Source organism: Macaca mulatta, chromosome 19 (assembly GCF_049350105.2).
Source record: "Macaca mulatta isolate MMU2019108-1 chromosome 19, T2T-MMU8v2.0, whole genome shotgun sequence".
Lineage (NCBI taxonomy): Eukaryota > Metazoa > Chordata > Mammalia > Primates > Cercopithecidae > Macaca > Macaca mulatta.
In genome coordinates this window covers 61169583-61183344 of record NC_133424.1, presented here as the reverse complement: position 1 = coordinate 61183344, position 13762 = coordinate 61169583, and the positions used below count along the sequence as shown (strand labels likewise).

At 53.8% G+C, this 13762-nt stretch overlaps 1 protein-coding gene and 1 long non-coding RNA gene across 19 annotated transcripts; one reads left to right on the top strand and one right to left on the bottom strand.

The window, feature by feature from the left end:
• Window positions 1-421: 421 nt before the first annotated feature.
• Window positions 422-13701, top strand: MAMSTR (MEF2 activating motif and SAP domain containing transcriptional regulator). Of its 18 annotated transcripts, none has more exons than XM_015124486.3 (10): window positions 422-687; window positions 1311-1389; window positions 3618-3656; window positions 4597-4739; window positions 4916-5100; window positions 5454-5556; window positions 5798-5992; window positions 6314-6499; window positions 6589-6643; window positions 6810-7794. In XM_015124486.3, exons 2-10 carry the CDS (start codon window positions 1332-1334, stop codon window positions 7091-7093), a joined length of 1248 nt encoding a protein of 415 aa, XP_014979972.2. In that variant the 5' UTR covers window positions 422-687; window positions 1311-1331; the 3' UTR covers window positions 7094-7794. The 18 variants fall into 18 exon arrangements, 17 of the variants coding, with proteins under 17 accessions (XP_014979972.2, XP_077836819.1, XP_077836820.1 ...); XM_077980693.1 differs by having other exon boundaries at window positions 431-687; window positions 4856-5100; XM_077980694.1 differs by having other exon boundaries at window positions 431-687; window positions 4567-4739.
• LOC144337227 (uncharacterized) lies at window positions 11930-13694 on the bottom strand. Its single transcript, XR_013410028.1, has 2 exons — window positions 13418-13694; window positions 11930-12264 (listed from the first exon to the last, which is right to left on the bottom strand). It is a non-coding gene; the product is annotated as an uncharacterized LOC144337227 (long non-coding RNA).
• Window positions 13702-13762: the final 61 nt, after the last annotated feature.

The following is a 13762-nucleotide window of genomic DNA, read 5'->3' as shown; positions in this document are numbered from 1 at the left end:
TGCCAGTGGGAACCAGCGATGTCTCCCTTCGACCCCCACCCTCAAATCCATACTCCAGCCCCCTCCTCCCTCAGACCCAGGAATCTGAGTCCCCAGCCCCCTCTGGACCTTTGCCTGCTGGGCACACTGCCGAATCCCAACACCTCTGTCTCCGTTCCCAGCACCCCAGAGGCCCCCGCCTCTTTTTCTTCAAACCCAGGAGTCGAGGTCCCCATCCCTCTCCTTTCTTGGATCCAGGAATCTGGGCCCCCAGTTTGAACTTTTCACTCCCCTGAACTTGACTCCAGTTGCTGCGTCAGGGAAAAAGTAGGTGACAGGTGGCACCTGCCGGCAGGGCCGGGACACGACCACCTGCCGCTGCTGCTCACTCGGCGCCCCTCTCCGGGCACCTGCTTCTGTCAGTCCGCCTGCCACCGCTCCACCCCACCCCACAGCCCCAGGACGCGCAGGGGGAGCGAGCCGGGGAACCCTGGCGTCCCCCCTCTACCCCCCAGCATCCCCCTAGGCCCGCTCAGGCCCTCCCAGCGGGTGCTCCCACCCCTTCTCAGGGTCCCCAGCGGGGCTCCCGGCACACCCCAGGAAGGTGGGTTGGAGGCGGTCCCAGGCTGGTGGGGCGGAGCCTGCGGTGTCCAGCCTCGGCCTCTAGACTCATCCTGCCCCAGAGCACAGCTTCGCCGAGCCCACCTGGTGAGAAGCCCCTGGGGTGGACGGGGGGCGCACTCCTCAACGGTTCTGTCCCCTCTCTGGTCCCAGTCCCTTCCCCAGAGACCCTGATGGCTGACACCCCACTCACTCCTTCTCAGATACAGGTCACAGGGACCCTTCTGTTCCTCAGAAACCTATCAGGGCCGGGTTCCCCTCTCCACTCAGGATCTTGGATTCTCTTCTTAGAGTACTGAGTTCCAGCCCTTAACCTCCTTCTCCTTCAAGATTCCAGAGTCCAGGCCCCACTGCTTCCTCCCTTTCCTTGATGCAGGGGTCCCAACCCACAATCCGTTCCTCCTCAGGACCTAGGATTCCCAGATCCCAGGTCCCTCCCCTCCCAGGATACCGGAGTTGAGGCCCTCAGCCCCTGTCTTTCAGACCAGGGGTCTAGGTTCCCAGCTCCCTCCTACCTCGGAGCAAGGTGTCCGGGTCTGCAGTCCCCTCCTCTACAGCCCCTGGGATCCAGAAGTTATGGCCCAAGGCTGCTCCTATTCCCACCTCCCTCGGGCCCTTTCCCTGCTGAATTCACTCACAGGGGCAGCCTTCTGACCTCCACTCTGAGCCAGCCCACTATGGGGCCCCTGCCCTGCCCCCTCTCCGTCCAGGTCCCCATCCCGGCCTTGGCAATGACCCTGGCGGCTTCCTCCCAGCGTTCCCAAATCATTCGCTCCAAGTTCCGATCTGGTGAGAGAGGGCTCTCTTCATGTGTGGGGGATGGGATCCTGAGAATGCTGTACTCTGGGGTGGGAAGGGAGGGGTGGTAGGACCCATGAGGCCTGCGTTTTTTGTGCAAAAGGTCACTGCATAAAGGAGGCCCCAGCACAGGGGTCCAGCTGTGGTGGATCGAGTGTGCAAATGGCTAGTACCACCCTCACGGGGGAGCAATGGGGATTGGAGGCCAGGGGTAGGCATGCAGAGTGTTCGAGCACTGTAGAGAAACAAGGGCTTACTATGGTGCACATGCAGAGGCAGAAGAGCAGAGGAGGGACTTCAGGGGACCAGTGTGCGAGTTTGGGTGAGGGGACAATGAGTTGTCAAGCTGTGAGTGCCAAAGGTCTTGTTTTAGGTCCCAGGGCAAGCAAAAAGTCTGCAAGTATAGCCGGGCATGGTGGTGCATGCCTGTAATCCCAGCTACTTAGAAGGCTGAGGCAGGAGAATAGTTTGAACCTGGAGCCGGAGGTTGTGGTGAGCCAAGATCGTGCCATTTCACTCTAGCCTGGAAAACAAGAGCAAAACTCTGTCTCAAAAAAAAAAAAAAAAAAAAAAAAGTGCCAGTGTTTCGAACTACAGATCAGTTCCTGGGAAGGCAAAGGTACTTCAGTGTGCACATGAGATGTCTGTGTGATTGGATGGGTACAAAGACACCAGAAACCAAAGAGCAAGGAGTGTACAAAAAGGCGCATATATCCAGAGAAGAGCAGAAATGTGCAAAGGGAGATCCTTGCTCCCAAACTGGGGTACAAACCCTGAGTGTGCACATAAGATAGTTAACATTCATCCTGGCCAGGTGTGGTGGCTCATGCTTGTAATCCCAGCACTTTGGGAGGCCGAGGCAGGTGGATCACCTGAGGTTAGGAGTTCAAGACCAGCCTGGCCAACATGGCAAAACCCTGTCTCTACTAAAATACAAAAAATTGACGCCAAACGAGGTGGCTCATGCTTGTAGTCCTAGCACTTTGGGAGGCTGAGGTGGGCAGATTGCCTGAGCTCAGGAGTACAAGACCAGCCTGGGCAACACCGTGAAACCCCATCTCTACTAAAATACAAAAAATTAGCTGGGCGTGGCAGCATGCGCCTGTAGTCCCAGCTACTAGGGAGGCTGAGGCAGGAGAATTGCTTGAACTTAGGAGGTGGAGGTTGCAGTGAGTCTAGATCGCGCCACTGCACTCCAGCCTGGGTGACAGAGCAATACTCTTGTCTCAAAAAAAAAAAAAAAAAAATTAGCCGGGTGTGGTGGTGGGCACCTGTAATCCCAGCTACTTGGGAGGCTAAGGCAGGAGAATCACTTGAATCTGGGAGGCAGAAGTTGCAGTGAGCCGAGATCATGACATTGCCCTGAAGCCTGGGTGACAGAGCGAGACTCTGTCTCAAAAAAAAAAAAAAAAAAGATAGTTAACATTCATCCTGGGCGACACAGCGAGACCTGTCTCTACAAAAAATAAAAACAAAACAAAAAAATTTAGCTAGGTGTGGTGGTGCATGCCTGTAGCCCCAGGTACTCAGGAGACTGAGGTGGGAGGATGGGTTGAGCCTGGGAGTTCAAGGCTGCAGTGAGCTGTGATCGCACCCCTGCACACCAGCCTGGGCTACTGAGCGACACTTTGTCTCTAAAAAAATAAAACAGATTAAAAAAAGGAAAAAAGAGTGTTAACATGGATGCTGAGGCACAGTGGGTCAAGGATGAAGAGTTCAAAAACACGCAAGTGCACGAAAATGGCATGTGTGCAAAACTAGAGCCCAAAGAGATGCACACTTAAAATGTGGATATGCGGAGAGTGTTAACTGTAGGAAGGCCCCGGGATAGCACAGAAAGTAGCAGGAGTGCATGGATAAAGGGAGGCGAGGTGCAAAGGGGCCAGCCTGCCAAGATGGCGATTGCGCAGGGGGTGGGGTGGGCACACGCTTGCTCATGGAGGGGGCAGGTGGAGCCAGGGGCAGGGCTGCCTCCTGCCTGCACGCTGGCTGGCTCGTAGCCCCAGAATGGCGCTGGCCCGCAGCGCTGCGCTGGCAGAGAGCAGGCGGGAGGCCGGAGGAAGGGAGCCTGCTGCCCGCCCACCCGCCTGCACAGGCTGTGTAAGGGGGCTGGGCACGCGTGTCCCGCCAACAACTGCAGCTCCCACCCGCCTGCCAGGCCAGGCTCCTGGACACTCCCTTCCCGCCTTCCTCCTCCCACCTCCCTCCTCCCTCCACAGTCCTCCAGCTTCGGATCCACAGACGGAATCAGGAGCAGAGTAAGTGTGGGCCCCAAAAGGGAGGGGATGGTGACTTCCCCGCCGATTGGGATATCCTGGAATACGGCTGCCAGATAGCCCTCATTGGTTCCTGCAGCTCAGTCCCCATCCCCGGGGACAGACCAAAATCCCAGCCTGTCCTTTCCCAAGGATCCAGGGGTCCAGGTCTCTGGCCACCCCACCCCTAGGAGCTCTGCTTCCTGCTTCTCCACCCCAATGAGATGCATGAGTTTGGATCCTGCTTCTTTGGAGAAGACGGGCATCCCAGTCTCCACATTTGGTATACACGAGAAGCTCTGGATGTAGTTTTTGTTTTTGTTTTTGTTTTTTTGAGATGGAGTCTTGCTCTGTCGCCAGACTGGAGTGTCATGGCTCAATCTAAGCCCACTGCAATCTCTACCTCCCAGGTTCAAGCGATTCTCCTGCCTCAGCCTCCTGAGTAGCTGGGATTACAGGCAGGCGCCACCACTCCCAGCTAATTTTTGTATTTTTTGTAGAGACGGGGTTTCACCATGTTGGCCAGGTGGGTCTCGAACTCCTGACCTCAAGTGATCCACCCGCCTCAGTCTCCCAAAGTGCTGGGATTACAGGCATGAGCCACTGCGGTTGGCCTGGATGTAGCTTTCAGCCTCTCCCTCTCCCCAAGAACCAGGAGTGCAGTCCCCACCCCTGTCCTAGCAAAACCTCAGACATCTGTGATCCTCAGCTACCACACCCCTTTGTGATAGAAAATTCCTGCTTTACTTGAGAATGTAACAATCGGGCCCCCCCACACCTCCGCCCTCAGATCCAGGAGTTCAGGCGCCCAGCTCCCAGCACTCAAGTCTTGCGCCCTGGCCTGCCCTCCCGCACCCCGGGGCCCCGCTTTCCACACAGCCTTGCTCCTCCCGGCCTGGCTTGCTGCCTGCAGGCCTCTCAGGGTCCTTCATCGTCTCTCCAGTCTCGGATCCAGACCCGTGGATCTCAGCCTCAGGCCCTCCTCTGGCCCCGGCCTTGCCCTCAGGCACGGCCCCTTTCCTCTTCAGCCCTGGGGTCCTGCTCCCCGAGCCAGAATATTGTCCTCCTTGGAGGTCCCCAAAGAAGGTGAGTCTCGACCGGAGGGAGAGGTCCCTATGAGAGCCCAGCCTTTGTCTCCCTTGCTGCTGCTGCCATTTTTGCTCCTCTTTGGTGGCACCGAGCTGACTCTACTTTGCATGTAGCCCCGGGGCAGCAAGGTGGGAGCGGCGCTGAAGCCTAGCACATCATACCTGCTCTTCCAGGAGTCTCCCAAGATCTCCCAACGCTGGAGGGAGTCCAAGCCCAGGGGGAACTTGACATACCACCAGTACATGCCCCCAGAGCCGAGACAGGGATCCAGGGCGGACCCCCAAGCCGAGGGGTCCGCCCTGGGTCCTCCCGGGCCACCTCTGTGGGAAGGGACAGACTCGCAGCAGCCACATCCTAGGTATGATGCCCCTTTCTCTTCTCCCAGGACCCAGAAATTCAGGTCCCAGCATCTTCCTCTCTCAAACCTCCAGTCCACGATTAGGGGATTCGGGCCCCCAACCCCCTCCTCCCCCAGGGTTTAAGAGTCCAGGATCCCAGCCCCTCCCTTTGCCCTTCAAACCCGAGTCTGAACCCCTAGTTCCTCCTCCCCCATGCACAGAAATCTAGCCCCATGTTTGCGCCCTCGGAGACCCAGAATTCTGGGCCCTCACTTTTCTGCATCTTCCCCAGCCCCCCGTTTTTGAGGACCCCAGAACGCCTTTTCCCCCTCTACCCCTCTAACCTTTGTTCACCCCTCACGACTATCACCAGGATGAAGCCCTGTGTTCTCACTCCCTGCCCACCAGGAGTCCCTAGCCCCTCGCCCCCTCCACACAAGTTGGAACTTCAGACCCTTAAACTGGAGGAGCTGACGGTAAGTTTGGGGTGTAACTTTCCAGGCTGGCTCTCTCCTTCGGTGGGGTCCCAGAATTCCAACCCCGCAGCCTCTACCCGCTGGAAATCCAGGACATCGGGTACCCAGTCCCATCGTGTTTTAGGGTCCCAGGAGTCCGGAGCCCCAGTGTCTCCTTTCTCGGCTTCCAAATATCCTGTCCGGCTCCCGCCTGCGCCCCGGAGCCCGCCCAGCACTGCCTCTTCCCACCCCCCCTCCCCAGGTCTCAGAGCTCCGGCAGCAGCTGCGCCTGCGGGGCCTCCCAGTGTCGGGGACCAAATCCATGCTCCTGGAGCGCATGCGCGGCGGCGCCCCGCCCCGCGAGCGGCCGAAGCCGCGGCGCGAGGACACTCCCGCGGGTGCTCCCTGGCCGCGCCTCAGGCCCAAGGCCCTGGCAGCCGCCCGGCGTCAGGGCTCGGTGAGGGCGGGGCTATGCGCGTGTGGACCAATGAAGAGAAAGCAAAGTGGGAGGGGCGGGGAGTCGAAAAAACTAGCCAATGAAGTATGGGGGCGTGGATCAGCGGTGGGAAGCCTTGAAGCGAGGGGGCGTGGTTCAGAGCAACGGGGGGAGGATCTTTAGGGAAGAGGAGCTAATGAAAGAATAGGAGGCGAGACCAAAGGAGGGGTTGATGAGCAAGGGGTCGCGACAGGATCAAGGGGTGGAGCCACACGTTGCGAGTGGGTGGGGTTGCGCCCGGTGGGCGTGGCTTATGGGAGCTACCCCTCCTGGCTGTTCTAGGTCAAGCCCAGCGCAGCATCTCACAGGCCACCTCTTCCACGTGCCGTGGATACCCCGGGGACGGCGCCGGCTCCAACTACCACTTCGGCTCCTGCTGCAGCTCCAGCCCTGAACCCTTCCTCAGCGCCGGGCTCACCGGCTCTGACTCTGGAGGAGGAGCTACAGGAAGCGATTCGGAGGGCGCAGGTAAGAGGGTGTGGGTTGAATCCGGCTAGGGTTCTCTAGTCAGGTCCAGGTCGGAGTCCGGAGTTCTCGCCGAATTTCTCCATCCGCAGTTGCTTCCGAACCGGGACATCGATGACATCCTGGAGGATCAGGTGGAGCCTGATGGTAGGATCTGAATTCTTAGATTTAGGGAAGGTAGGGGCTGAGGTTCCGGACTCCTACGTCCAAGGGAGGCATGAGCTGGGGAGCTGGACTCCTGGAAATGGGGTTTAGGGGGCTGGCGCCCGGACTCCTGACTTTCCCAGCTCACGTACCATTCTTTATCCCGCAGACCCCCTGCCCCCCATTCCCCTGGACTTCCCTGGCTCCTTCGACGTGCTGTCCCCTTCCCCGGACTCTGAAGGCCTCTCGTCTGTTTTCTCCTCTTCACTCCCATCTCCCACGAACTCCTCCTCCCCTTCTCCCAGGGACCCCACGGACTCCCTGGACTGGCTGGAGGCCCTGAGCGGGGGTCCTCCTCTGGGTTCTGGTCCCCCACCCCCCAGCATCTTCTCTGCTGACTTATCTGACTCCAGCAGCAGCCGGCTGTGGGACCTGCTGGAGGATCCGTGGTGATGGATTCTGGGATTTACAGAGACAGAGAACTGGTGGGGGTGGAGAGAAGCTCTTTGGGGGAGGAGAGGGAACTACCAGCAGAGCCCCTCCTACCGCAGACACAGGATGGGAGACAACCTCCAACCCCACCTGCCTCCTGAAGTGCTGCTGACATGCAATGCAACTGCCTGAACTTTGCCTACCTGGCCTCCTTATGATCCCCCTCCGGGATGGTACGGTTTGGGGGCTTCTTTTGCTGCTGGCCACAGCAAACAAGCTGCTTGCTGCTTCCTTCAGAGGCCTCATGGATGTTTTTACATGCTCCCGACCCCAGTAGATGGCTGTCTGTTGTTTGGGGAGCCTGGAAGGTGGTTATGTCTTTTGAATGCAGGAGAGGAGCAAGAAAGAGTGGAGGGGGAGCCAGACCCTGACCTCCTGGGGTTGTGGTTGGAGATGAAAAAATTAGAAGCATCAGGTCTAAGATCAGCTTCTCTTGGAAGCAGAGTCTGAGACAAGATATAAATGCCAGTGATTTGTTAAAGAAGTGTTCTGCCGGGCACGGTGGCTCATGCCTGCAATCCCATCACTTTAGAAGGCTGAGGCAGGTGGATCACCTGAAGTCAGGAGTTCCAGACCAGCCTGGCCAACATGGTGAAACCCTGTCTCTACTAAAAATACAAAAAAAAATAAAATAAAATAAAAAAATAAAAAAATTAACTGGGCATGGTGGCATATGCCTGGAATCCTGGCTACTTGGAAGGTTGAGGCAGGAGAATCTCTTGAACCCGGGAGGCGGAGGTTGCAGTAAGCCAAGATCGCTCCATTGCACTCCAGCCTGGGCAACAGGAGAAAAACTCCATCTTAAAAAAAAGGAAAAAAAAAAAAAAGAGAGAGAGAGAGAAAAAGAAAAAAATGTTCCCAGGAGAAGCCAGTAGAAGAGTGGGGAAAACAGGACAGCAAAGGGGAAGAGGAGCAAGAGGTGACCTCAGGTGAAGTGCCAACCTCAGCCTAATCCTGCAGGGAGCTCCAGAGCACAAATTAAGTTGTGGAGTCTTTCCCATCTTGGGACATATGGAACTGGGCCTTTGTATCTCCCTGTTTGAGCTTGTAGCCGAACAACAAACCACCCCCAAACCGGCCTCAGTGGCAAATGCCTGTAACCCCAGCACTTTGGGAAGCTGAGGCAGGCAGATCACTTGAAGCCAGGAATTCAAGACCAGCCTGGCCAACATGGTGAAACCCATCTCTACTAAAAATACAAAAAAACTAGCCAGATATGGTGGTGGGAGCCTGTAATCCCAGCTACTTGAGAGGCTGAGGCAGGAGAATTGCTTGAAACAAGGAGGTGGAGGTTGCAGTGAGCTGAGATCATGCCACTTCACTCCAGCCTGGGCAACAGAGTGATACTCCATCTCAAAACAAACAAAAAACAAACAACAAAAGCCCACACCACCCCAAAACTTAGAGCTGTAAAACAATAACTATACATGATTGCTCACAAATGCATGGGTTGACTGGGCTCAGCAGGGCAGTTCTTCAGTTCCATGTTATGTTGGCTAGAGGTGCAGTCATCTCAGGGCCCACCTGGGCTAGCACATACAAGATGGTACATTAGATGTGTGTGGCACCATGGTGGGGATAGCATGAGGACTGGGCCTAGCTGGGTTGTGGGGACATCTGGACTTCTCTCATTCTCCATGCAGTGTCAGCACTGTCCCTCTGTGGCCTCTCCACCAGAGTAACTAGATTTCTTGCATGATAGCTCAGGGCTCCCAAGAATGAGTATTCCAAGAGGGGGGAGCCGAAGCTACCAGTCTCTTAAAGACTAGGCTTGAAATTGGCACAATTTCTCTTCCATTGTATTTTATAATTAATGCAAGTCGGGCAACCCGAGGTTAAATATGGGAGGGCACTATACAAATCTGAATATCAGGGACGTGCTCACTAGGGGCTATAGTTTGGAGACTTGCCACTACACCACCCCTAGTCAGTCATGAGCCATGGGTCATGGAGGGAGGGAGGAATAAACTCCCAGGAACCTCCAGCCCAAGGGCAGTCCTGGGAAGAATGTCATAGGGTAAGTTATTCGCGGCAAAATGTTTTAAAATGTAAGTTTTGGTCGGGTGTGGTGGCTGATTCCTGTAATGCCAGCACTTTGGGAGGCCAAGGTGGGTGGATCACGAGGTCAGGAGTTCGAGACTAGCCTGACCAATATGGTGAAATCCAGTCTCTAGTAAAAATATAAAAATTAGCAAGGCATGGTAATGTGCGCCTTTAATCCCAGCTACTCGGGAGGCTGAGGCAGGAGAATGGTGTGAACCCGGGAGGCAGAGCTTGTAGTGAGCCAAGATTGTGCCAGCCTGGGTGACAGACTTCATCTCAAAAAAAAAAAAATAATAATAATAATAATAAATAGGTTTCAGGGCCAGCACCATGGTTCATACCTGTAGTCCCAGCTACTCTGGAGGCTGAGGCAGGAGGATCACTTGAGCCTGGGAGTTTGAGGTTGCAGTAAGCTATGACTGCACCACTGCACTCCAGCCTGGGCAACAGATCAAGACCCTGTCTTTCAGGAAAAAAAAAAAAAAAAAGGCTGGGTGCGGTGATTCACACCTGTAATCCTAGCACTTTGGGAGGCCGAGGTGGGTGGATCACCCTGAGGTCAGAAGTTTGAGACCAGCCTGGCCAACGTGGTGAAACCCCATATCTACTAAACACACACACACACACACACACACACAAATTAGCCGGGCGTGGTGGTGCACACCTGTAGTTCCAGCTACTCGGGAGGCTGAGGCAGGAGAATCACTTGAACCTGGGAGGCAGAGGTTGCAGTGAGATAAGATCATGCCTGCACTCCAGCCTGGGCAACACAGTGAGACTCCATCTAAACAAAACAAAACAAACAACAAACAAACCAGAAGAGGCAAGGTAAGCAGGTTTGAGATTACCTAGTTTGAATTTCAGCAGGCTCTGGAGCCTAAAGGTTGTCCTGAGTTTTTGGTACCTGGCCCGGGGGTAATTAGCACAGGTGGATGGTGGCTCAGGGAGCCTGTGCTCATAAAGGTGTGGATGGGGTGTGGGCTCTGGATTGGTTGGTTTACATAGGAAAGGTGAGTAGTTGACTATCTCTAGCATTTGGGGTTGCTGGAGTGGGGATTTAAATCAGATTTAGTATGTCATAACTTAGTCCACAAGGAAAAAAAAATCAGATTTAGGCTGGGAACTGTGGCTCACACCTGTAATCCCAGCACTTTAGGAGGCCAAGGCAGGAGGATCGCTTGACGCCAGAAGTTCCCAGAACAACCTGGGCAACATAGCAAGACCCCATCTATGAAACAAAGTGTTGCTCTTTCATCAAGGCTCGAGTGCAGTGGCACAATCATGGCCTCTACCTCCTGGGCTCAAGTGATCCTCCCACTTCAGTCTCTGGAGTTTCTGGAACTACAGGCACACACCACCATGCCCAGCTAATTTATTTATTTAGAGACGGAATTTCACTCTTGTTTCCCAGGCTGGAGTGCAATGGCACGATCTTGGCTCACTGCAACCTCCGCCTCCCAGGTTCAAGCTATTCTCCTGCCTCAGCCTCCCAAGTAGCTGGGATTACAGGCACACACCACCACGCCTGGCTAATTTTTTGTATTTAGTGGAGACGGGGTTTCACTATGTTAGTCGGGCTAGTCTCGAATTCCTGATCTCAGGTGATCCCCTGGCCTTGGCCTCACAAAGTGCTGGGATTACAGGTGTGAGCCACCACACCTGGCCCGGAGACTTTCCTGACTGTATCGCTCTCCATATTAATCTGTCCCCATATCTGCCTGACTCAGGTCACTCTGTCCCGGTTCTATCTTCATATCTCTTATGTTCTCTGTCTGATTTGCCCTCTGACTGTTCTCTCTTCCCTGTCTCCGTCTCCAACTCCCTCCTGCCCTTTATCTCTGATGCATCCGTCATCCCTTTCAGTCTCCGCGCTCATCTCTCTGTGTCTCAGGCACTCTTTCAGCTTCTGCCAGGCACCCCGCCTGCCCCCATTGCACCTTCCCCATCTCGCCTGCGTCCAGAGGGGGCAGTGTTGAGCTGAGGGTGCACTTGGTCCCTGCAGTGCCCCAAGGAGTCAGGGCCAGGAAGCGGGCTTGGTGGGGTGTGTGTCTGAACCTCAAGCCTAATGGAAAGTCTTGCCTCCTGCACTGCCGACCGCCGGCATCGAACCCTTCACCAAAGACTTCATCCCTCCCTCCTGCCTCAGGAAAACCAGGGCTGGACTGAGGGGGATCAGATGGGGAACCCCAAGGAGCACCTTCCTGCTCTGCCCCGATCTCGACAGAAGATGGATATTTACATCATGAGGCCTGAAAAAGACCACTAACATCAAAATACCAAAATCACTAATGTATCTTATAAACATATTCCCTCCCCCGAAGGGTATAGTCATATTCATTGTGTAGACTGAAAAAAATATTTCTCCTCCTCCTTCCTCTCTTTTTCCTTCCTTCCTTCCTTCCTTCCTTCCTTCCTTCCCTTCCTTCCCCTTCCCTTTTTTTTTTTTTTTTTTTAATTTGAGATGGAGTATCGCTCTTGTTGCCCACGCTGGAGTGCAATGGTGCGATCTCAGCTTACTGCAACCTCCACCTCCCGGGTTCAAGCGATTCTCCTGCCTCAGCCTCCGGATAGCTGGGATTATAGGCACCCACCACCATGCCTGGCTAATTTTGTATTTTTAGTAGAGATGGGGTTTCTCTGTGTTGGTCAGGCTGGTCTTGAACTCCCAACCTCAGGTGATCCACTGGTCTCGGCCTGCCAAAGTGCTGGGACTACAGGTGTGAGCCACGGCACCCGGACTCCTTCCTTCCTCCCTCTTTCTTTCTTTCTTTCTTTCTTTCTTTCTTTCTTTCTTTCTTTCTTTCTTTCCTTTCTTTTTCTTTCTTTCTTTCTTTTTCTTTCCTTCTTTCCTTTTTTCTCTTTCCTTTTTCTCCTTCCTTCCTTCTCTTTTTTCTTTCTTTTCTTTCTCTTTCTTTCTCCTTCCTTCCTTCCTTCCTTCCTTCCTTCCTTCCTTCCTTCCTTCCTTCCTTCCTTCCTTCCTTCCTTCCTTCTCTCTTTTCTTTCTCTCTTCTCTCCTCTCTGTCTCTCTTTTGAGTTTCACTCTGTTGCCCTGGCTGGAGTGCAGTGGTGTGATCTCAGCTCACTGCAACCTTCACCTCCTGGGTTCAAGCAATTCTCCTGCCTCAGCCTCCTGAGTAGCTGGGATTACAGGTACATGTCACCGCTCCTGGCTAATTTTTGTATTTTTAGTAGAGACAGAATTTCACCGTCGGCCAGGCTGATCTCAAACTCCTGACCTGAAGTGATCCACCCGCCTTGGCCTCCCAAAGTGCTGGGATTACATGTGTGAGCCATAGCACCTGCTTGCCTCAGGATCTAATTGTATCTTTTCAATTTTCTTTCTTTTTTTTTTTTAGACGGAGTCTCACTGTTGGCAGGCTGGAGTGCAGTGGTGCAATCTTGGCTTACTGCAACCTCTGCCTCCTGGATTCAAGCAATTCTCCCGTCTCAGCCTCCCAAGTAGCTGGGACTACAGGTGCATGTCACCATGTCTGGCTAATTTTTGTATTTTTAGTAGAGACGGGGTTTCACCATGTTGGCCAGGATAGTCTTGATCTCTTGACCTCGTGATCCACCTGCCTCAGCCTCCCAAAGTGCTGGGATTACAGGCGTGAGCCACTACACCTGGCCTGTACCAATTATATTTTGAAGTGACTTGTTAATGCCGTCTTGGGAGCAGGGGTAGTGTCTCCTAGACTGCTTTCTTATACATGATAGGTGCACAGTACATATTTGTGGGTAGTCTGGAGAAAATACTATAATATTGGGATCTATAAAATCATTGTAAAAGTTGCCTTTTTCTTTTTCTTTTTTTTTTTTTTTTAAGACCAAGTTTGGCTCTTGTTGCCCAGGCTGCAGTACAATGGTGTGATCTCAGCTCACTGCAACCTCCATCTCCCAGGTTCAAGCGATTCTCCTGCCTCAGCCTCCCTAGTAGCTGGGATTACAGGCATGTGCCACCACGCCTGGCTAATTTTGTATTTTTAGTAGAGACAGGGTTTCACTATGTTGGCCGGGCTGGTTTTGAACTCCTAACCTCAAGTGATCCATCCGCCTCAGCCTCCCAAACTGCTGGGATTACAAGTGTGAGCCACTGCGCTCAGCCAAAGTTATCTTTTTGATTCAGACTTGTAACAGGATTCCATCTACTCCTAAGATTTTTTTTTTTTTTTTTTTTTGAGATGGAGTCTCACTCTGTTGCCCAGGCTGGAGTGCAATGGTGTAATCTTGGCTCACTGTAACCTCCGCCTCCCAGGTTCAAATGATTCTCCTGCTTAAGCCTTCCAAGTAGCTGGGACTACAGGTGTGCACCACCACCCGTGGCTAATGTTTTGTATGTTAAGTAGAGACAGGGTTTCACTATGTTGCCCAGGCTAGTCTTGAACTCCTGACCTCAGGTGATCCACCCGCCTTACCCTCCCAAAGTGCTGAGATTACAGCCACCATCACTGGCCTAAGATGTACTTTGGAGTTCATGTGATACTCATGTAATAAACTCTCAGAGAACCTTTTCTCCCATCCTCAAAGTCATAATTGTGTTTATTTATTTAAGAGTCGGGGTCTCACTAGGTTGTCCAGGCCGCAGTG